The sequence below is a fragment of the Microcaecilia unicolor genome, chromosome 5 (genome assembly GCF_901765095.1).
Source record: "Microcaecilia unicolor chromosome 5, aMicUni1.1, whole genome shotgun sequence".
NCBI lineage: Eukaryota > Metazoa > Chordata > Amphibia > Gymnophiona > Siphonopidae > Microcaecilia > Microcaecilia unicolor.
The window spans coordinates 216,254,309-216,278,266 of record NC_044035.1 but is presented as its reverse complement, the minus strand read 5'-3'; the positions used below and the strand labels follow the sequence as shown (position 1 = coordinate 216,278,266).

The window sequence follows — 23,958 nt, the reverse complement described above, 5'->3', positions numbered from 1 at the left end:
AAATGAAAATTATATATTTTACTATGGGCTTTAAATATCTATAGGTGGGATTCTGATTGCTGTTTTTGTCATTGCCATTGGCTCTATGGGTTTGGCACAAGGAGTATAAAGCCTGGATGAAACCAAGACTTGTGCTGTTTTAATGTACTTTTTTCTAGCTGTGAAATCTGATGATAATAGGGAAAAGAATAGCCCTAAAGTTGAATTCCAGCACACAGATTTCTCATCAAGGGACTGTTCCACCTCCCAATTAATGGTCTTTAACTCCTCCCCCATGCTGCTGGGCAGCATGCATAGGCGGTCGGTGGCCCAACTGTTTGGGGAGGCTAAAGGGGTTGGGATTAGGGGTGGGGGCCAGGGGTGGAGCTTAAATCCATAATTGTTTGATAACACACAGAAAAAAAAAATAAAAGTCACAATTAATACCTTTTTTTAAATTTAGATTTTAGATATTAGGTATGTATCATATGTCAAAGAATAAAGTGGTTGCTCAAAGCATATACTAACCACAATCGCTCAACTGCAAAACACTATGCACAACTTTGTGCAAAAGCACACTCAGAACCTAACTGTACCATAAATATTACACAGGGCAGAACCTAATACACCAATATACCACCCATACGGAAAATGCAGACCGTCAACAATATGAAACAAGGGATCATAATATCACAATTCTCATGTACAGCCACAAAACACCCTAATTCATGTTTAATGTGGGATAAAATGCCATAAATAAGTAAATAAATATAAACTTTTAATGTTGAGCACCTGATTCTCAAAGTGGACATATTCCAAACACTATAATGAAAATAAAATGATCTTTTCTACCTTTGTTGTCTGGTGACTTTGTTTTTCTGATCATGCTGGCCCAGTATCCGATTCTGCTGCTATCTGTCCTCTTAACTCCGTTTCCAGGGCTTCCTTTCCATTTATTTCTTTACTTTCCGCCTTTCTTCTTCATTTCTTGTCCTACATCCATAAGTAAAAGCTGGGTCCTCCTCAGACTTGACTGTCCAGTGGATCCAGCTTCTGCCTTTTTTCTCCATCCATATGCAGTTTTTCTCCTCTTTTCCTTTTCCCTCATCTCATCTCCTTCCTCTCTCTTCCCTCCCCTCCCCTCTATGTCCAGCAATTTCTCCTCTCTCCCTGGGCTCAGTCCTCCCATCCATGTCCATCCATGCTCCTCTCTCCCCTGCCCCCTCCATTCATCCATATCCAGCAATTCCCCTCTCTCCCTGGGCCCTGCCCTCCCATCCATGCTCCTCTCTCCCCTGCCCCCCTCCATTCACCCATATCCAGCAATTCCCCTCTCTCCTTGAGCCCTGCCCTCCCATCCATGTTCATCCATGCTCCTCTCTCCCCTGCCCCCCTCCATTCACCCATATCCAGCAATTCCCCTCTCTCCCTGAGCCCTGCCCTCCCATCCATGCTCCTCTCTCCGCTGTCCCCCTTCCATTCACCCATATTCAGCAATTCCCCTCTCTCCTTGAGCCCTGCCCTGCCCTCCCATCCATGTTCATCCATGCTTCTCTCTCCCCTGCCCCCTCCATTCACCCATATCCAGCAATTCCCCTCTCTCCCTGAGCCCTGCCATCCCATCCATCTCCCTCTCTCCCCTGCCCCAACTGCCCACCCTCTTCTCCCCCCAAGATCCCTTTACTTTTGTTTTTCTTTCAAATTTATCTCCGAGTCTGGCAGTGTCAGTGAAAGCGCTTCTCTTCACTCAGTGTCCCGCCTTCTTCTGACATCATGACATCAGAAGAAGGTGGGACACTGAGCGAAGGGAAGCGCTTTTACTGGGAGCGCTTTCACTGACGCTGTCGCTGCGCTGCCGGACTGGAGGTAAATTTGAAAGTAAAAAATTGAAAGGGATCTTGGGGGAGAGAAGAGGGCGGGCAGTTAGGACGAGTGGCGAGCCCCAGGCATCGTCATCAGGATCCGATCTTCGGCAAGCCTCTGATACCGGGCGCCTATGGCAGCATGTAAAGCACTTAAGCACCTCAGGGTTAATATTCAAAGTGATTTAACTGGGCAAGAGCCTCGCTTGTGCAGGGCTATCAGTTGATTTTCAGTGGAACTGAATTCCAAACAGAAAGGTGTAGATTTTGTGGACGGACCAATGGCAGAGTTGGCACTTGTGCGGTTAAGTGCTGATATTCAGCACTTAACCATCTAAGTTAACTATACAAATAGGACCACGTAAAACACACTTATCTTTGACTGGTTTAACTTAGGGTGTTAAGTGCTGAATATTGTATGTAATCAGATGAGGGATAGTTGGCCTCACAAACCCAGATATTCAGTGCTGCTGGCCGAATGTTTACCCCCCTCATTTCTGGTGCCATGAGGCCGAAGTTTTGCAGTAAAAGCTAACCTTAAGGCTCATTACCTGCTGCCTGGCTTCATGTGGGGGAGGGGACAGCTGAAGACCAGAATCAGGAGGTCACACTGCTAGAGGTAAATACAGTGTGTTCCATGTGCACCTCCTCCAAGCATCTTATATTTTTTTAAATATTCTATATTGTTCTGAGGGATAGGGGAAGAGGCAGTAAGTATTCCCCTTGAATCCTCCACTGCATTCCACCCTGCAGACCCACCATGAATATCTCCTCTCCCCTGCACCCCTGACACCTTCCCATCTACCTCACAAGACCACCTCATCCCAGACCTGTCTCCACACATTCACTGTGCCCCTGACAGCCCTCTCTTTGGTCCCATACACAGTTGGACTGCTAGATGACTGAGGGGTAAAAGGGGCACTCAGGGAAGACAAAAGCCATAGTGGAGAGATTAAATAAATTCTTTTTTTCGGTCTTCACCAAGGAAGATTTGGGAGAGATACTGGTGCCAAAAAGGGTATTCAAAGCTGACCAATCAGAGAAACTAAATGACATCTATTTATAAACCTGGAGGATGTAATGGTGTAATTTGACAAATCGAAGAGTAGCAAATCACCTGGTCCAGATGATATTCATCCCAGAGTACTGATAGTATTGAAAAATATACTTGCAGAACTATTGTTATTAATATGTAATTCTCTTTAAAATCAAGCATGGAACCGGAAGATTGGAGGGTAGCCAATGTAACATTGATTTTTAAAAAAAAGTTTCTAGAGGTGAGAACAAAATTACAGAGCATATTGAAAAGCATGGATTAATGAGGCAAAGCCAACATGGATTTAGTGAAAAGAAATCTTGCCTCACCAATCTATTACAATTCTTTGAAGAGGTGAACAGACATAGAAACATGACAACAGATAAGGGCCAAATGGCCCATCCAGTCTGCCCATTCTCAGTAACCACTAGCTCTTTCCTCTTTCCTAAGAGATACCACATGCTTTCTTAAATTCTGACACAGTTCTCCACAACCTCCAACAAGAGGCCATTCCATGCATCCACCACCCTTTCGGTGAAACAGTATTTTCTTAGGTTCCTCCTAAGTCTGTTTCCTCTTAACTTCATCGTATTCCCCCTCATTTCAGAGATTTCCTTCATTTGAAAAAGGCTCGCCTCAGCCAAATGGCCCATCCAGTCTGCCCATCCTCAGTAACCACTAACTCTTCCTTTCCTAAGGGATCCCAAATGCTTATCCCACTCATTCTTAAATTCTGGCACAGTCCTAGTCTCCACAACCTCCACTGGGAAAGCCATTCCACGCATCTTCCACCTTTTTGGTGTAAGAGTATTTTCTTATATTCCTCCTAAGTCTGTTTCATCTTAACTTCATCATATGCCCCCTCATTCCAGAGTTTTCCTTCATTTAAAAAATGCTCGCCTCCTGTATATTGACACAACTGAGGTATTTAAATGTATCTATCATATCCCCTCTCTGTCGCCTCTTTTCCAGCATATACATGTTGAGGTTCCTAAGCCTCTCCCTATATGTTTTATGACAGAGACCACTTACTAATTTTGTAACCACCCTCTGGACCAACTCCATCCTGTTTATATGTTTCTGTAGGTTTGGTCTTCAGACATGTGGATAAAGGTGAGCCAGTTGATACTGTATATCTGGATTTTCAAAAGGCATTTGACAAAGTACCTCATGAAACACTCCAGAGGAAATTGGAGAGTCATGGGATGGGAGGTAGTGTTCTATTGTGGATTAAAAACTGGTTAAAAGATAGAAAACAGAGAGTAGGGTTAAATGGTCAGTATTCTCAATGGAGAAAGATAGATATTGGGGTTCCCCTGGGGTCTGTACTGGGACCGCTGCTTTTTAACATATTTATAAATGATCTAGAGATGGGGGAACTAGTGAGGTAATTAAATTTGCAGACGACACAAAGTTATTCAAAGTTGTTAAATCGCAAGAGGATTGTGAAAAATTACAAGAGAACCTTATGAGACTAGGAGACTGGGCATCCAAATGGCAGATGGATGTTTAATGCGAGCAATTGCAAAGTGGGGCATGAAGGAAAGAAGAACCCGAACTACAGCTACGTGATGCAAGGTTCCGCATTAGGAGTCACTGTCCAGGAAAGGGATCTAGGTGTCATCATTGAAATCCTTCTCAGTGTGCTGCTGCGGCTATGAAAGCAAATAGAATGTTAGGTATTATTAGGAAAGGAATGGAAAACAAAAATGAGGATATTATAATGCCTTTGTATTGCTCCATGGTGCAACCACACCTCAAATATTGTGTGCAATTCTGGTCACCGCATCTCAAAAAAAGATATATTTCACTGGCTCCCTATCCGTTTTCGCATCCTGTTCAAACTTCTTCTACTAACCTATAAATGTACTCACTCTGCTGCTCCCCAGTATCTCTCCACACTCGTCCTTCCCTACACCCCTTCCCGTGCACTCCGCTCCATGGATAAATCCTTCTTATCTGTTTCCTTCTCCACTAGTGCCAACTCCAGACTTCGCGCCTTCTGTCTCGCTGCACCCTACGCCTGGAATAAACTTCCTGAGCCCGTACGTCTTGCCCCATCCTTGGCCATCTTTAAATCTAGACTGAAAGCCACCTCTTTAACATTGCTTTTGACTCATAACCACTTGTAACCACTCGCCTCCACCTACCCTCCTCTCTTCCTTCCCGTTCACATTAATTGATTTGATTTGCTTAGTTTATTTATTTTTTGTCTATTAGATTGTAAGCTCTTTGAGCAGGGACTGTCTTTCTTCTATATTTGTGCAGCGCTGTGTACGCCTTGTAGCGCTATAGAAATGCTAAATAGTAGTAGTAGTAGTACAGAGAAGGGCGATGAAAATGATAAAGGGGATGGGACAACTTCCCTATGAGGAAAGGCTGAAGTGGCTAGGGCTCTTCAGCTTCGGGAAAAAATGGCTGAGGGGAGATATAGAGCTCTATAAAATAATAATGAGTGGAGTGGAACAGGTAGACGTGAATAGTTTGTTTACTCATTCCAAAAATACTAGGACTAGAGGGCATGCAATGAAGCTACAAAGTAGTAAATTTAAAACGAATTGTAGAAAATATTTCTTCATTCAACGTGTAATTAAACTCTGGAATTCGTTTGCAGAGAATGTAGTAAAAGCAGTTAGCTTAGCGGGGTTTTTAAAAAGTTTTGGATAGCTTCCTAAAAGAAAAGTCCATAAGCCATTATTAAAATGGCCTAGGGGGAAATCCACTGCTTATTTCTAGGATAAGCTGTATAAAATGTATTGGACTGTTTTGGGATCTTGCCAGGTATTTGTAACCTGGATTGGCCAGTATTGGAAACAGGTTGCTGGACTTGATGGACCTTCAGTTTGTCCCAGTAACCTCAAAGAAGTTATTTTTAGAGGGTATATCGGTGATTGGTACCTGGCCAGCCAAGGATTGATACCTGTATTTGTGTTTTGCAAATAATTTTTGTCAGTTGAAGAGGATGGCACTGCGAGTGCCACGACGAGACAAAGAGAAGTCGCACCAGATTGAGAGCAAAATGGTGGAGGATGGAGACTCGGGGCACTGTTCGATCAGCTCCGCCTGGGTAGCAGAGATTGTGACGGAAGTTAAACAGGCTATTGATGGTTCATTGGATAAGCATTTTCAGTGTATCACCGATAAGCTCGACATTGTTGATGGTCGGCTAGAATCTTTAAAAGGAGAATTTACTGCGTATTGCCAACGTGTATCGGACATGGAAGACAGGGTGCAGCAACTCCTCTACAGGTAATGAAGAGCTGCATAATAGGGTGTGTACCTTGGAAGACAACTGGACAACTTTGAAAATAGGTCATGAAGGGGGAACCTGCATTTGATAGGTCTACCCGAAAAGATTGCTGAGTCAGAGCTTCGGGGGTTTTTGGAATCCTGGTTGGTTTCAAGCCTGCAGCTACAATCTGAAGCGGGAGCATTGCATATTGAAAGGGCACATCGATGAGGCACGCCCTCGAGTTGTTATTTATTTATTTATTTATTGCATTTGTATCCCACATTTTCCCACCTCTTTGCAGGCTAAATGTGGCTTACATTACATCATGAATAGTGGAAATACATTAGAAAATATCTTTAAACTCCTGAACTTTGTGCATAAAACTGAAATTTTACGCGCTATTCAGAGCAAAGGGACACTTGTGTTTGAAAATAAACCAGTGCTGTGTTTTCAAGACTTTTCATCTACAGTCTCTTTGTTAAGGAAAGCTTATGCTCTGATATGTGAGGAACTGCATCAACGGCATATTCAGTTTGCCCTGTTGTACCCAGCACGTCTCAAGGTGTTCACAGAAGGGAAACCGCAAATTTTTGATGCAGCAGACTGGGCCAAAGCGTTTCTTCAAACTCTACCGCCCTTGAGCAATCAACCATGACTGTTAGTATGGAACAGTTTGGAGGCTGTGGACCTAATTGTGAGTCATGGACAGTTTGTTGGAATACTGCAGGAGGTACCTGTAAGACAATCCTTTGAAGCAGCAGGCCGGGCCAGAATGTTTTCCCAAGTTCTTCCATTTCTGACCAATTAACTGGGAGTATCAACATGGAGAAGTTCAGTCGCTGTGGGCCTGAATATAAATTAATGTCAGCTGTCAAGAATATTATAGGGTGTACCGTTAGTGTACATCTTTGATGCAACAGACTGCGCCAAAGTGTATCTCCAAACTCTTCCATGTTTTGAGCAATTAACTATGAACGTTAGCATGGAGGTTTGGTTGCTTTGGTTCTGAATGCAAGTTATTAACAGTTAGGTTGGAATATTACAGGGCATGCCTTTAATACAAATCTTTGATGCAGCAGGCCGGGCCATAATAACTTTCTAAAGTCTCACACCTCTGAGCAATTAACTGTGGATATTAATATGGAGGAGTGCAGATGCTGTAAATCAGAATGCGAGGAGTTAGTGGTTTGTTTGGAAGTTGCCGGATGTGCTAATGTGGCAATGGTTTGTTGCAGCAGACAGAATCAAGATGTCTATATAAAAAACATTTGTCACTTTTGAACAACCATCTGTGAACATTGAAACGAGAGGCTTGGCTGATATGCCCTCAATATGTCTGGAAGATGGACTGAATGAGAGTGGAATTAGAACTCTCAGCTGTTTTTGTTTTTTTTGTGAAGAAACGTGTTGGGGAAACCTGATATATACTATATTCTGATGTGCTCTCATCATGTTAATTGTATTTAAATTCATACAGAAGGGGGGGATTTGGAATGTGTCTCCGGGTATCCCGTTTTTGAGCAACTAACTACGAATATTAACATGGTGAAGGCGAACAGTTGGGATTTTGAATATGATTTATTGACAATTTGTCTTAAATATCACAAGATATCCCCTCCGAAGGGACACCACCTTGCAAGTGGTGGAGGGGCTTCCATGTTTCAATGACTCAGAGGGCTATGCTGTAGAGTTACCCATATCAGACATGCCTCTGAGGAGAAACCAGACAAAGAGTGTCCCAACCTGGAGGATCCAAGATGGCGTTGAGGGAGGACCTACGCTAGTTGAGTTCCCGTTTTACACCAGAATGCCTGAAGAAGAAGGCGCGCTCCCCAGAGAATGGGGAAGAAAAAAGGCAAAGCCGTGGTGCTGTCCTCCTCGAACACAGCTGGGGTTCCCACCACTTCTCAGTCTATTTTGGAGAGATTCGGGGTCATAACGTCGGGGATATCGGTTCTTGCTTCGGGGAACAGCAAGGCTTTATTGCCGAATCTCAGTGGAGGGAGTGACTTTGAGTCCCCCTGTTGGCACGACCCCTCCAAGACCCGGAAATAGTAATGCTTCGCTATGGAGGTCAATAATGGAAACGCCCGAAGTGGGTTAGATTTTCATGTGACCCGAGGAGGTCCTGGCGCAGCATCGACTCCGGATAATAAACCAACTGGGGGATTGAAGAGTGAGCTCTTCCCCCCGAAGATATCTGGAGCGGTTTCTGTGGAGAAATTGGACTTGGTGAAGCCAATAATGTCATAAAGGACATACTATAGGAACTGCAGCAGAATGTGAATAACTGTCTTCTTCAGATGTTTAAAATTTTTCACTATGTGAGTTAAAGATTTTATATTAATACTTATCTAACAAAGTGGAAGTCCAAGATATAAAAAGAGACTTTGATTACGGAAATGGCTTCTCTATGCAAATTAGATAATTTGGTAATGAAGAATAGTTATTTTTCTTGTAAAAATTGGAATTTCTGGAGAACCAATTAAGGGAAAATAACTTGAGAATGATAAATTTACCTATAATATCCTATATATCAGCTACTGAATTCTTGAAGAAATATTTCTCTGATACTTTGCTAATACCTTTTGATAGCCACCTTTTGGTGACTAAAATTATATTTCCTTTAAAATCTTCTTTCAGAGAAAAGAGATGTGTTTAACTGACATTTTGTAAAATTCAGAAGTTATAGATAGAGTTATATTATTAGTGAGTTTCGTCTTTGATTAGATAGGAACAACGTTTTGAAATTGTATTTCCGATGGTTGATAGTTTTTTGGGTTCAAAGATGAATATATTTCCTGACACATCAAGAGAATCGCAGACTGGGAGGTGTGAAGTCTTGGCTTTTCAGCCAGGAATCATTGCCCCAGGTGGGACCTTCCTAGTGCAATTCCCTTGTAAGTGTTTTATTTCATTATTACTTATTTGTTTGAACCTAAGAAATTATAAGAGTTTGTGGAAACAAATGAAGAATCCTCTGCAGCAACTTCCTTCAGTTACCACTGTACCAGCTGCAATAACCGATTAACCTTCCTCCCTCAGAAAATGTGAAGTGTAAGATTAACCATTTTGAGTTTTTCTTATTTTCTTTAAGATTGTTTTCCTGATCTTGGATCTTCCAATTTTGGACAATTATGTAAATATATATTGTTGAGAGAAAATGTTTTCCTTTTTATATTAATTTCTGTATTTCCTTACATTTATGTGATAAATGTGAAAAAAAAAGTTTCAAAAGAAAAATATCACAAGATAAACCTTTAATAGGGGGGAGGAAAGATGTGCTGGGATGGGATTTGAAAATCTCGGCTGAGTCCGGATGGGTGGTGAATGGGATGATTGGATGTTTCACGGAGATAGGGTTTTTTGTTTTTGTGTGTGTGTATGTGGATGCATGTGCGTAGGGACATGTTGATGGTAATTGTTATATGCTGTTAGTAATTGTTATATGCTGCACCTTGTGTTCTTGTTATGTTAAAGGTGCCTAAGTTACAAAGAGGTGGGGGCTCAGGGGCATGATCTCCACGTGGGCCTCGACCCATATTGGGCAGTGTGTGATGGGAGGGCAGGTGGGAGGGTGGTAAGGAGGCAATTTTATCTGTGCATTTTGGGAGTAAGGGTGGGAATGGAGATAATGTTTTGGGTTGGGGATGGGTTTGGTATTTTTGTTTACTTTTTTGTTGTTGTTTTATTATGTTGAGAGGTCACAGTGTGAAGGGAAGGCGTGTGTGGTGGGGAGGAGGACTGAAGTCTGGTTTTTTGATGCGGTTGCTTTGGGTTGGGGGGCTATGAGCTGAGGTGGCCCCGTGATCTGGTTAGTTGTATTAGATCTTTGGATGTACTGCCATTTTTATCAACCATGGCCCCGATTAAATTTCATGGAATGTTAATGGAGTAACCTCTCCCATTAAGAGACAAAAAATCTTGCAGGCTTTAAATCAGCAGAGAGCAGATTTGGTGTTTTTACAGGAAACCCATTTATCAACTTTAGAGCATCTTAAATTTAAAAAATGGTGGGTTGAAGATTTGGTGGAGACACCAGCAATAAATCGCGGGGTTGTTGATCTTATTCCGGAGAGGGATGGCTTTTCAAATATTGCAAACTTGGAAGGACCCTAAGGGTAGATTCCTCATTGTCAAAGTCGCTATTTGTAACAGAGAGCTGCTCTTGTGTAAAGTGTATGATCATAAATTTATCCAAACACTTACACATAGGATTTTGGGGATGCCTGATATCCCGGTCCTTATGGGAGGGGATTTTAATTTAGTACATGGCCCAACCTTGGATAGATCTCCCAATTCTGCAGAAGATGTTGGGAACCCGAATAGGGGTTTTCCATTGCTTTGCTCTACTTGTGTTTGTTTATATCCATTTTGTGTATTATAATTTTTTTTTTAATCTATGTTTTTAACTTTAATGTTTTGATGTATATTTGTAGACCCCTGATGCAGGCAGTTGCTCAAATTTGGCCAAGTTGGGTTCTTCTTCAGTAAGCCTGTTTGTGTACCATTGTTTTTTTCTCCTTTCTTGGACCACCTTTGCTCTACTTGTTTTATCTGTTGGTTCTGCAGATGTTATACTCTTGTTCTTTCGTCTTTAATTTTATCCTGACCTGTTTCTTATGTTATATAGATGTTTATGTATATGCTGTAAATGCAGTGGTGTGCTGGTAAATTTTTAACAACAGGCTCTCTCCCCGGTCCACCTCTGCGCCCCCAAAAATTGCAGAGCTGGCTATAGCCGGGGGGGGGGGGGCAATGCATTACTCTCTCCAGGAAAAAAAATTAAATGATCCCAGGTTCCAATCTAATCCATGTTTAATGTGGGATAAAATGCCATAAATAAGTAAATAAATATAAACTTTTAATGTTGAGCACCTGATTCTCAAAGTGAACATATTCCAAACACTATAATGAAAATAAAATGATTTTTTTCTACCTTTGTTGTCTGGTGACTGTTTTTCTGATCATGTTAGCCCAGTATCCGATTCTGCTGCTATCTTGCCTCTTAACTCCGTTTCCAGGGCTTCCTTTCCATTTATTTCTTTCCTTTCCTCCTTTCTTCTTCATTTCTGGCCCTCAGCTTCTGCCTATTCATCCATGTGCAGTTTTTCTCCTCTCTTCCTTTTCCTTTATCTCATCTCCTTCCTCACTCTTCCCTCCCCTCCATCCATGTCCAGCATTTCTTCTCTCTCCCCTCCTCTCCCCCTGCCCTCCATCCACCCATGTCCAGCGACCCTTCTGTCCCCTTGCCCTGCATGCACCCATATCCGGCGACCCTCCTCTCCCCTGCATGCACCCATACCCAGTGATCCTCCTTTCCCCTGCCCTCCATCCACCCATGTCCAGCAGTGACCCTCCTCTCCCCTGCCCAGCATGCACCCATACCCAGTGACCCTTCTCTCCTCTGCCCTGTATCCCATGTCCAGCATTGACCCTCCTCTCCCCTGCCCTGCATGCATCCATGTCCAGCGACCCTTCTCTCCCCTGCTCTCCATCCACCCATGTCCAGCAGTGACCCTCCTCTCCCCTGCCCTGCCCTCCATGCACCCATACCCAGAGACCCTCCTCTCCCCTGCCCTCCATCAACCCATGTCCAGCAGTGACCCTTTCCTGCCCTCCATGATCCACCCATGTCCAGCAGTGACCCTCCTCTCCCCTGCCCTGTATGCACCAGCAGCTCCCTTCTCTCCCTTGCCACCCCCTCCCGACTTGTTCCGCAAATTCTCCTGCTTCCTCCCTCCCCTCCGGATCCGGTCCCTCACCGACCCTACCTTGGACATCAAATTCTTCGGGGCAGGCAGTGTTGCCTGCCCACTGCCATCGCTGACTCTCCTCCGCCGCCCGATCGTGCTTCAAAATGGCCGCCGAGACTTACAGAAGTCTCGCGATGCCGCCTCTGGAAGTCTCGGCGGCCATTTTTAAAGCGCAAACAGGCAGTGGGGGAGAGTCAGCGATAGCAGCGGGCAGGCAACACTGCCTGCCCCGAAGAATTCGATGGTCAAGGTAGGATCGGTGAGGATCCGGAGGGAGGGAGAGCCGGCTCGCCCTTTCCAACAACCGGCTCGCAAGTCCGGGCAAAATTTAACAACCAGATCTTGTGAGCCGGAGTGAGCCGGCTCCAGCACACCACTGTATAAATGTTTTGCTATACAGTTTTGTGAAAGATACTTGTTTAGTATAATGCAACCATTTGAGATACTGACAATTTCTGCAGTGAACTTTGTAGGCTGTAGTTTTGAAAATTAGAAAGTTGTGTGTTTGATGCCTAGCAAACCATTGTTTGATACATTATACAACAAATGATGCACTGGTGAGGACATCAGGTTAGATGTGTTATAAGGAGCATTGTGCTATTAACAAATAAAAGATAGGAAATAATGAATGATGGCAGATAAAAACACAGCCCTAAATTTTATCCCTCCTTTTTTTAAGTGGCTGTGAGGCCCACAATATGGCTACCAATCCAAGAACAGCTTGGTAGAGTTGGATATGAGTGAAGGTTGTATAAATAATATTATGTAGTTTGTATAGGGTGCACAGGGGCTACATAGCAGAAGCACTTGTTAGGCCATGCCCAGGGCGCACAGGGAGTGGTGACCCTCCTTGGTTAGTGCCTGAGGTGCATAGTGGCAATCTTCCTTGGGGAATGCATGTGGTGCACAAACTATCATTTCTCATATGCATATTTTTACATTATTTTTTGTTTTTGCAGATAGCTGGATTGAGAATGACAACGTATCAGTTGACAAGAATTTGGATGAACAGGCAGACAACAACAGTATAAAGAGCAGAGGGAGCATCCACTCCTCAAGCAGCAGTGATCAGAAGGGTCTGCCTATGCCTCGTCTTCAGGCCTTTTCATCTGCACAAGTCTTTAACTCCAGCACTTCTATGCAGATTCTGGTCATCCCCAACAAGGATGACCGTGTCCTGGAGGTGAATGTCACATGATGACAACTTGGAGACATCACCTCCAGCCATGAGCACTAAAGACTGGACAAAAAAAATGCACTTTAAAGGACCTGATTGTTCTGCATTGTGACATTCTATTTCAGCCAGAGCAGTGACACTTCAGTGTCGGGGGTGATCTTCCCTCGAACCAGACTTCTGCACTTAGAGTCATGGAAGTATCTGACAATTGTATCTATTTTAATGTCAATGGAAGCTTGTGTTAACTCATTCGGTGACTTCAGACAGGTTCCTTGCACAATGTGAAGTTTGTGCAGTTCCTTCCCCTCTCACTTTTTCTAGCAGAACCTGGGTGAACGTACTCTTGCTACAACAGGACTGTTAATTTGGAGTGTGAGCAAACTCTAGACGTGAATGGTGTGTGGGGAAAAATATACAGACAGCAGGACATTTATGCTCATGCCATCCTCTGGTTGCTGGGACCAGGGTCATTTTTTTCTGGAGTTACATGACTGGTCCCTTTAATACGGAATCTAAATGCTGCCTTTCTCATTATCATGGTTTCAAAGCTTGAATATTCTTGGAGCTCTTAAAGATGTGTACATATCTGTCAGCTTCTCTGCTCAGCTTATCTCTCCATTTCTTTTTTTTTTTTTTTGGCATGTGTTAGTACCGAGGGAGTATTGCAGATACCTTTTGATTTTATCCCACAATTGATATGTTTTTGTGCTCTTACAAATGAAGTGTATTTTTTCTTCCTCTCACTGCCATTGCCCATCAATGAATGTTATAAGAAGTAACATAATCACAAGTTAAAAATAAGCAGTTGTTTGTCATACTTAACTAGGTTTCTATCCCAGGCAGTAATGGTACCTGTGTTTGCATTATAGGGTCACATTGTACCAGAGAGGAGAGTAGTATAAGAGAAAACAGGGAGCTCAGAACATAGGAAGAGGTCTGTGCTGTCATACTAATCAACCAAAAGAAAACCTCTACACAGTTTTAGGGTGATAGAAAACAGTGAACGAGAGAAGAGTATCTTGACACCCTTCACAGCCAACAGGGTGCTAACTGGAACTGTAGAAAAGTTTGTCTCTGGCCACTGCACTGCAGGGAGCTGCCTTGGCAAAAACCTTCAAAGATTCCTGCAGTAACCAAGCTCTGTCTTTAGCTGTAATGGATCTTACGGTGTGGTAACTTGCCTTGTCCAGTGCCTTGAGAGTCCCTGCTATATTGGGATAGGGTTTCCTTTCAGTTTTGAAGGGCCCCTTTAGTGTTGCTGGGCTATTTTGGTCCTGATTGAGAGGACCACCTGGAGAGAGAGAGAGAGAGATGCCCTGGTCACAATCTTGAGAGTCCCCAGCACTGCAAGGAGGTCCTCTGACAGCAGATTTCATATCTGATGCATCAGTGGGTATACAGAATTTCATGTATGACTATTGGTTTCAGACACACATGCAACGAGGTTTGACAGGACAGAAAATGTATACATCAAGTGACAAGTCATCTGGTAAGAACATCCTAGAGCTGATCCTACTTTGTGCATGCAGCTATACATCTTAGCAGATCAACTGATTATGTTCATTTCATCTGCATTGTAAATTGTATTGTACATTCAAGTATTATAAAAAGCAGAACTTGTAATGTGTGTTTTTGTTTTAATATGTCACCAAATGTCCAGAACTGTTTCAAACCATGAAGGGTGTGAAACTTAAAAAGGGTTTGAAAAATCACAGCTTATAAATATTAACCTGAATGTATTTTCACAGCAGACTCTTCTGTACTGAGCCATATGAGCATTTCCTGCTGCTGATAGGCCCTGCTTGTAAGGTTCATAGAGTTGACTTGGTTATGTTAGGTCCTGATTTAGGACCACAGAGAAGTAGCTCCGTGCCTTGAGGTCAGTCTGAGTGTTCTTTGACTCAACTGCTCTGCCCTGAAGACAGTTTGAAAGTGCTGTGTCCTTGTTCTAGGGCACAGGAGAGTATCTCTGTTGTACACTAGGAAAGGATGAGTGTGCTTTGTCCTGAATTTAGTGTGTAGAGGACTGTTGATGCCCCGATGCAGGTCTGATTCTTGGGCCACAGAGTGACTGCATTTGAGCAGTAGGCTGATTATGTAGTATCCTGATGTGTGGGTGGGCAGTGTTTGCGCACTATACTTTGACTCTCCTCATCAGATATATGACACCGAAGGTACTAATAGCAAAATGCACAAAAAGTAAGAATAGATAGCCTTTGACACATCCAGAATCCCAAATGGCAACCCTCAATCTTTTGAAGATGAATATAGTAAAGTGTCTCTAGAGTTTAGAAGCTCAGTTGATAAAATCAATAACCTCATTTCTCCATGGACCAGCAGGATGAGTCAGCCACATATAGGTGATGTGATCCTATGGTGCTATGGATGGTTGTTTGCATGGCCGGTCTAAGCAAGTGCGGGGCCCTATGCAGACCAATTTGATGGGGCCCCACCCTAGCCCCGCCCCCACCCTAGCTCCAGGGCTGGCCGCCGCTCCCTCCCAGCTCCAAGGCCCCCTCCCTCCCAGCTCCAAAGGCCCAGCTCCGAAGGCCCACCTCCTAGCTCCAAAGGCCCCCCTCCAAAGGCCCCCCTCCCTCCTCCCTCTGAATTTTAAAAGTTACCTCGTCGACGTCGGGACGGGTTACAGTTCCGGTGGGTAGCAGCAGCAGTCAGTGAAAAGCGTGCGAGCTGCTCGGCGCTTCTTTTACCTTGCTCAGCTCTGGTCCCGCCCTCGTGGAAACAGGAAATGAGGGCGGGACCAGAACTGAGCGAGGGAAAGGAAGCGCCGAGCAGCTCGCACGCTTTTCACTGACTGCTGCTGCTACCTGCCGGCGCTGTAACCCGTCCCGACGTCAACACGAGGTAACTTTTAAAATCCAAAGGGAGGGGGGACTGGAGCTCGGGCGGTCGGGGCGGGGCGACTTCAGGCACGCTGCACGGGGCCCCCTTGGCCACGAGGCCCTATGCGGTCGCCTCGCCCTAAGACCGGCCCTGGTTGTTTGCTTTCCCAGAACTCAGAAAGATGTTTTCAAAAGGTTTCTCTGAGCACGTGTGCACAGCCATCAACATCCAGATAAACCACTTCTTGCTTCAGTCTTCATTATTCGCTAGACCGAACAGATGAATTTTCTCCAGCTTTCCATCATTGCAACCCTCATCTGCAAATAAATGACATGACAGACCCCAAACCGGGGTTTAAAAAATGCCCAACCTGCAAAAAAAAATGCATGAGCTCATCCAGTAGATAAGTACATAAGTAATGCCATACTGGGAAAAGACCAAGGGTCCATTGAGCCCAGCATCTTGTCCACAACAGCGGCCAATCCAGGCCAAGGGCACCTGGCAAGCTTCCCAAACGTACAAACATTCTATACATGTTATTCCTGCATTCGCTACGTGGGACTCGAGCACCTCCTCTGCACCCACATATTGCCCAGGGCCTGGAAACAGAAAAAAATACCTTGGGGGACTTCCTCTAGTCATCTGAGGACCGCAACCTAACACTAGAGAGCCAAGTGACATCGACAACAAAGAAAATGTTCCACTCAATGTCGAAACTCAAACGCGTGAAACAATTCTTCCCGAGGGAAACATTTCGCAACCTGATACAATCAATGGTACTAGGCCATGTAGACTACTGCAATGGAATTTATGCGGGATGCAAAGAACAAACAAAAAAATTTCAGACCGCTCAAAACACAGCAGCTAGGCTTATCTTTGGAAAAACGCGATTTGAAAGCGCAAAACCCCTCTGCGAAAAACTACACTGGCTCCCAATCAACGCATTGCTTTTAAAATCTGCACTCTGGTTCACAAAATTATCTACGGTGAAGCCCCAGGATACATGACAGACTTAATCGACCTACCAACTAGAAACACATCCGAATCAACACGAACGTACCTAAATCTGCACTACCCAAGCTGCAAAGGACTCAAATACAAATCAACTTACGCATGCAGTCTCTCCTACATAAGCACACAACTGTGGAACGCATTACCAAAAGCCTTGAAAACTACGTATGACCACATAAACGTCCGGAAAAAACTAAAAACCTGTTTAAAAAGGCATACCCTACCAGTCCAACATAAATGCCTGATCTCTGCAACACAACAAAACTAAAGTACGTAATGGACATAACACAACTCTTCCGTTGTACGATCCCCTAATGTGGCTGTGCCACATGAACTTTATCTTACTACAACATCACTTTGTATTTGTTTACACCGGAGTGTCCAAACGCCTCTCCGGTACTATATAAGCCACATTGAGCCTACAAATAGGTGGGAAAATGTGGGATACAAATGAAATAAATAAACATGGTCCAACTGGCAGCTGTAGCTTACCCCAGCTCTGTTCCCAGCATGACAAAACTGCTGCAAATTGCCGAGCCCCACCTTCTGGTCCCCTTGGCGCTAATACTGCCTGCATCAGTGAGTCTGCATGGGCTGCAGTGTCACTCAAAAGTCCTGCCTCTGCAATGATGTCATCAGTCCTGAGGATTCCTCTTCTCCTCAGCCTGCTCTTACTCAACAAAACACCAGCACAGCTCAGCTGGCATGGACTGAGCACAGCAGCAACTGACAGTGAAAGTAATAGAGGAGACTGAATCTGCAACAGGAGGCATAAATTGACACACTGATACTCGAAATGTGACTCCTGACACAAGAATGGCATAGTAGAGAGGACACACAGCAGTGAAGATCCATAGTAGAAGGCACAAATGTGTCAGAAGGAGGATTTATTCCTCCAGTTTGTCATCCTCCCACTACAGGAGACCTGCACAGACATGGGGCACCTGCTCCTACAACTGCTGTAATTTAGAAGCAGTTAACTATGCAATTAATGCATTAATCATTAATTGTGATTGAACAAATTAATCACATTGCAGTGTCTCCTGCCTTCTGTCTCCTCCAAATATCTCTTCCACATTCTCCCTCCGAACCCCTGACCTTGGCACAATTCTCCATCTACAATTCAACATCAACCCCCCCCCCCCCCCCCATGCATGTCTACCTTAAAAATGGTTTTCTGTTGATGATCACCAGCAGCGTTCCCTCTGACCCATCCCACCCTTGCAAAAACAGGAAGTTATGTTAAAGGAGGTGGGATGGGCCAGAGGAAACACCTCAGAGCATTCTTCAGGCAGCATATGTACAATGCTGCCACTTCAGGGGACCAACAGAAGACCATCTTTAAGGTAGACTAGCGGGGAAGATTGAGAGGTTGGGGGAGTGTTGTGAGCTGCAGACCCCTGAGTAGAACTGGAGGAGCCATTGATGGAAATTATGGTCAAGGCAGTGAGCTCTAGCAGCCATAGGAAGAGCTTGGTGCTGCTCAACACCAAGTTTGTGTCACTGCTAATAGGAGGGAGGGAGGGAGAAAGAGGTGCTGAACAATGGGGAGGGAGGCAGGGAGCGAAAAGAGAGAAAAATAATAGACCCAAGGGAAGAGAAAGGGGAAAGTGTTGGATCTGGGCTGGGATGGATTCAGTTCCTGAAGGGAAGGGGGATGGGATTTGATATACTGCCTTTCTGTGGTCACAAAGCAGTTTACAAATTATATACATGAACTTATTTTGTATCGGGGGCAATGGAGGCTTAGGTGACTTGCCCAGAATCACAAGGAGCTGCAGTGGGAAATAAAATACCTTTAATTGCATGATTAAATATTTTAATCAAAATGCAGAACAAGTTAGGACAGCTGTTATAGTTGGTAATTTGATCATTAGGCATGTAGATAGCTAGGCTATGGTGGATAAGAAGATTGCCTGGTCACTTGCCTGCCTGGTGCGAAGGTGCAGACCTCACGCATCACCTAGATAGGATTTTAGATAGTGCTGGGGAGAAATCAGCTATCTTGGTACATGTGGGTGCTGGTGACTTGTGGAAATGTGGGAGGGAGGTTCTGGAAGCCAAAATTCGGCTCTTAGGTAGAAAGCTGAAATCCAGATCCTGCAGGGTAGCATTTTTGGAATTGCTTCCAATTCCACATGCAGGACTCGAGGCAGACAGGGTTCCAAAGTCTCAATGCGTAGTTGAGATGATGGTGCAGGGATGAGGGATTTAGATTTGTTAGAAACTGGGCAATAAAGCTGAAATTCAGATCCTCCAGAGTAGCATTTTTTGAAATGCTCCCAGTTCCACATGGCAGGACTGCAGAGGCAGGCAGAGCTCCAAAGTTCAATCCATGGTTGAGACAATGGTACAGAGATGAGGGATTTCGATTTGTTAGAAATTGGGCAATATTATGAGAAAGGTGGACCCTATTCCAAAAGGATGGACTCCACCTTAACTGGGAGGGAACCAGGGTGCTGGCACTAACATTTAAAAAGGAGATAGAGCAGCTTTTAAACTAAAATGGGAGAGAAAGCCGTGGAGTGCGTGATTTGGTATGGAGTATCCTGTTGAAACAGTTTCAACGATGATGAAAGCCAGGACTGTTTAAGGGGAGATCAGAGTAAAGGATGCAAATTAATCCCTTCGACTTCCAAGCAGCATGTAGATGCAAGAAGAAACACAATTTGAAGTGTCTGTATACAAATGCTAGAAGCCTAAAAAATAAGTTGGGAGAGTCAATATATAGAACTAAATGTAGATATAATAGGCATATCAGAGACCTGGTGGAAGGAGGACAATCAATGGAACACTGTTAACGGGGTACAAATTATATTGCAATGATAGAGTGGATCAAATTGGAGGGAGATTGCGCTATATGTTAAAGAGGGAATTCAGTCAAACAAAGTAAACAAAAAAACAGATAGTAGCGTTGAATCCTTATATATAGAAATTTCATGTGTGAAGGGAAAGAGTATACTGGTAGAGCTGTACTACCATCCACTGGGATAGAATGAACAGCCAGATGAAGAAATGTTTACAGAAATTAGGAAAGCTGGCAAATTGGGCAACACTATAATAATGGGTGACTTTACTTACTCCAGTATTGACTGGATAAATATTACATTAGGGAGCACTAGGGAGGTAAAATTCCTAGATGTAATAATTGACTGCTTTTTTGAGCAACTGGTCCAGGAACCAACAAGTGGAGGAGCTATTGTAAATCTAGTCTTGTGGAATGTACAGCACGGTATAAGAGGTAAAGGTGTTTGATTCACTGGGAAATAGTGATCATAATGATCAAATTTGAGCTGTTCTCTGGAGTGAAGTCACTAAGGAAATCTATTGTAGCAGCATTTAATTTTCAAAAGGGTAGCTATGATAAAATGAGGAAAATGGTTTAAAAGAAGCTAAAAGGATTGGCTGCAAAGGTTAGGACTTTAAATCAATCATGGACGTTATTTAAAAATAACATCTTGGAAGTCCATACCAGATGTATTCCACGTATTAACAAAGGTGGAAAGAAGAACAAACAACATCCAACATGGTTAAAAGGTGAAGAGAAAGAGGCTATTAGAGCCAAAAGAGCATCCTTCAGACAATGGAAAAAGGATCTAAATGAAGAAAATAAGCAACATAAGTACAGGCAAAGTTAGTTGCAAAGCATTGATAAAGAAGGCTAAAAGAGAATATTAAGAGAAACTTGCCACAGAGGCAAAAACCTATAGTAACTTTTTCAGGTACATCAAAAGCAGCCTGAGAGAGAATCCATAGGATAGTTAGATCTTAAAGGAGCAAAAGGGTCACTCAGGGAGGACAAGGCCACAGCGTAGAGACTGAGGGGGTCTTTTACTAAAGCTTAGCTCAAGTTATCTACAGCAGGGCTCATTTTATTCCTATGGGCCATGCTGCAGATAATTCAAGCTAAGCTTTAGTAAAGACCCCCCTGAATGAATTCTTTCCTTCAGTCTTTACGGAAGAAGATGTAAAAGATCTACCTGTACCAGAAATGGGTTTTAAGGATGACAATGCGAAGCAACTGAAAGAAATCTCGATGAGCCTGGAAGATGTTCTGAGCCAAATCAACAAATTAAAGAGTAGTAAATCACCTGGCCCAAATGGTATGCACCCTAGGGTATTGAAAGAACTCAAATATGAAATTGCTGATCTGCTGTGGGTGAATTGTAGCCTGTCGTTAAAATCATCCATAGTACCTGAAGACTGGAGAGTGGCCAATGTAGGGCTGAATTTTAAAAGGGTTCCAGGAGTTATCTGGGAACTTACAGGCCAGTAAGCCTGACATTGATGCCGGGCAAAATAGTGGAAACTATTATGAAAAATAAAATAAATGAACACACAGACAAACATGGTTTAATAGGACAGAGTCAGCATGGATTCATCCAAGGGAAATCTTGCCTCACCAATTTGCTTAATTTCTTTGAATAAACATTTTATTTATGACATTTATATCCTGCATTAGCCCGAGTAGAACTCAGGTTCAATGCTGCTTACTTAACAGAAAAGCATGAACATGTTCATAATATATTAATAGAAAGTAAGATACATCATATAATGTTTGACCAGTAAACGTTGAGTTAGGAACAGATATAATTACATACTTACGGGTCTTTTTACCTAGCTGCTGGAAAAAGGGCCTTGCGCTAGTGGTGGGGGCCATTTTTCCCACAACCGTCGCCATTTTGGATCCCTCTTTGGCCGTTTTCAAGTCCAAACTTAAAGCCCACTTCTTTACCACTGCTTTTGACTCCTAACCACTACTCACTTGCCATGTCCTTTTATCCTCACCTCTTTATTCCCTTACCCTTATTGTTCTGTCTGTTTACCTGTCTTATCTAGATTGTAAGCTCTTTGAGCAGGGACTGTCTTTCTTCTATGTTTGTGCAGCACTGCGTACGCTTTGTAGCGCTATATAAATGCTAAATAGTAGTAATAGTAGTAGTTACCACATGGCCATGTGGCGGGGCACCCTTCCACCCATTGAGGTAGCGATAAGGGCTCCCATGCTAACCAGGCAGTATTATTGCCAGGTTGTCGCTGCAGAAACCATTTTTTAGGGGTCCTACCCCCCCCCCCCTGGAAATGGTGTGCACTTGGGGTGGGACTACTGCTGGCTGCCACTTTGGGCCAGCGGTAGTCCCAGAAGAGCGAGCAATAGGCCAGCTCTGGGCTTACTGCCACTCTGTAAAAGGGGCCCCTTAGTGATTTAAGCTAGATAATTGAAATATGGAGGAAAAAGGTAAAAGGCCACGATTAACGGGGATAGACAGGAGTAGTGGGAGGTGGGATGAGGTAAAAATTAATGCCATGAGTTTATTTGAGAAGAATGCTTATTTTCTTAAAGGCTGGACTTCAGAAGTGAGTTTTCAGTAGACTTTGGAATAACAATTAATCATCAGTGCATTTGATCGTTTTAGGTAAGGAGTTCCAAATTTTAGTTCCTTGATATGAAAAGTTAGCAGCATGGATTGTTTTGTACGTTACTTTCTTACAATTCAGGAAATGTAGATTAAGATATTCTTTAGATGATTTAGAGGCATTACATTAGGGTAATTCAATGAGGTTGTCCATGTATATTGGGGCCGAACCATACAAAAGTTTGTGAATGAAGGTACATAGATTGAATGATAGTTTATCTTTTATTGGCAGCTAGTGCAAATCGTACAGAAGAGGGATTGCTTTGGCATAGCATGGTAGTCTGAGTATGAGATGTGTGGCAGTGTTTTGATCCTTTTGTAGTTTTTTAAGGAAATCCCCTTTAAGTCCTCCATAAATAGAGTTGCAGTAATCAAATTTTGTTAGGACAAGGGATTGAATCAGGGTACAGAAGACATTTGAGACCACTTGAAAACACTTGAGAGCACTTTGGAAATTTGGTTATCTAGAGTGAGGAACTGGTCAATTGTGACTCCTAAGATTTTCATAGTTGAGTCAAGGGGATATGTGATGTTCTCAGTGATAAATGATTTAAAATGTATAGGGTGATGAGGATTAGTAACTATTAAGAATTTAGTTTTATCTGTGTTAAGTTGTAATTTGAAATTGTATGCCTAAAATTCCATTAGAGAGAGATCTAATCTGATGATATGAGTAATTTCATTTATTTCTTTAGTGAATGGAATATAGCTGGTAACATCATCTGCATAAATTAATGCTGGGAGACCATTTTTCTCCTGTAAATTGCCTAATGGAATCAATATGATAAATAGGATGGGGAACAATGGAGAGCAGTTAGCATATCTGGGTTTTTAAAAAAGGTTTGGACAAGTTCCTGTAGAAAATGTCCATATTCTGCTATTAAGATAGACATGGGGAAAGCCATTAATTTTCCCTGGATCGGTAGTATAGAATCTTGCTACATTTGGGGATTCTTCTGCCAAGTAACTGTGACCTGGATTGGCCACTGTTGGAAGTAGAATACTAGGCTAGTTGGACCAATTGTTTGATCCAGAATGCTATTCTTATGTTATATTCCTCTGGGTTGCTATGTGGTTCAGGGAAGAATGCAGGTAAGACAATGGACTAGTTGATGTTGAATATGGACAGCTCCTTAGGGAGAAACTTTGAGTATATTCAGAGGATGACACAATCTTGTTAGATCTGTGTGTAGGGGGATAGTTGACCATGGAATCTTTCATGTGAGCAGCCTTGTAGATAAGCCTATCGGTACAAATGGGAGCTTGAGTTGGTGGAGGACAGAGGTGGGGTGGGGGAGCTGCCTGATCAGTAATCATAAATCTGGCATGAGCGAGTGAGCCAATATTGACGTCTGTTCAGTTAGGTGTGGTATGCTGTGATGACACTAAGATGGACTTGGATAGAGGTTGACTTCAGTCCTGATTCTGCCATACTAACTCGGTATTAAAAGGCTGGGATGGGGACAAGAAAACAGGTCTTGATGCATAGAGGCACACTAGGGCAAGTAAGGTGTAATTATTCCTGGTGGATGGACACCTGGTGGTGAGCAAAATATTAGAGACATCCTGGGGAATGTTCAAGGGTGCTAACATCAGCCTTTCAACATCCAGGAGGTGAGGACCAGGGTGCATAAGCTGGGGTGAAGG

At 43.3% G+C, this 23,958-nt stretch overlaps 1 protein-coding gene across 5 annotated transcripts in view; it reads left to right on the top strand.

Moving 5' to 3' along the window:
* The window catches only part of TRAPPC10 (trafficking protein particle complex 10), a 485,548-nt gene extending 470,534 nt beyond the window's left edge, over window positions 1-15,014 (top strand). For 4 of the 5 annotated variants that reach the window (XM_030203763.1, XM_030203765.1, XM_030203764.1 and 1 more), the window contains one exon: window positions 12,825-15,011. In XM_030203763.1, the coding sequence (XP_030059623.1) occupies window positions 12,825-13,063 (239 nt within the window). In that variant the 3' untranslated portion in view covers window positions 13,064-15,011. Of the gene's footprint in view, window positions 1-12,824 lie in introns of all 5 variants that reach the window. The other variant, XM_030203762.1, reaches the window with a different exon arrangement.
* The last annotated feature ends 8,944 nt before the right edge of the window (window positions 15,015-23,958 follow it).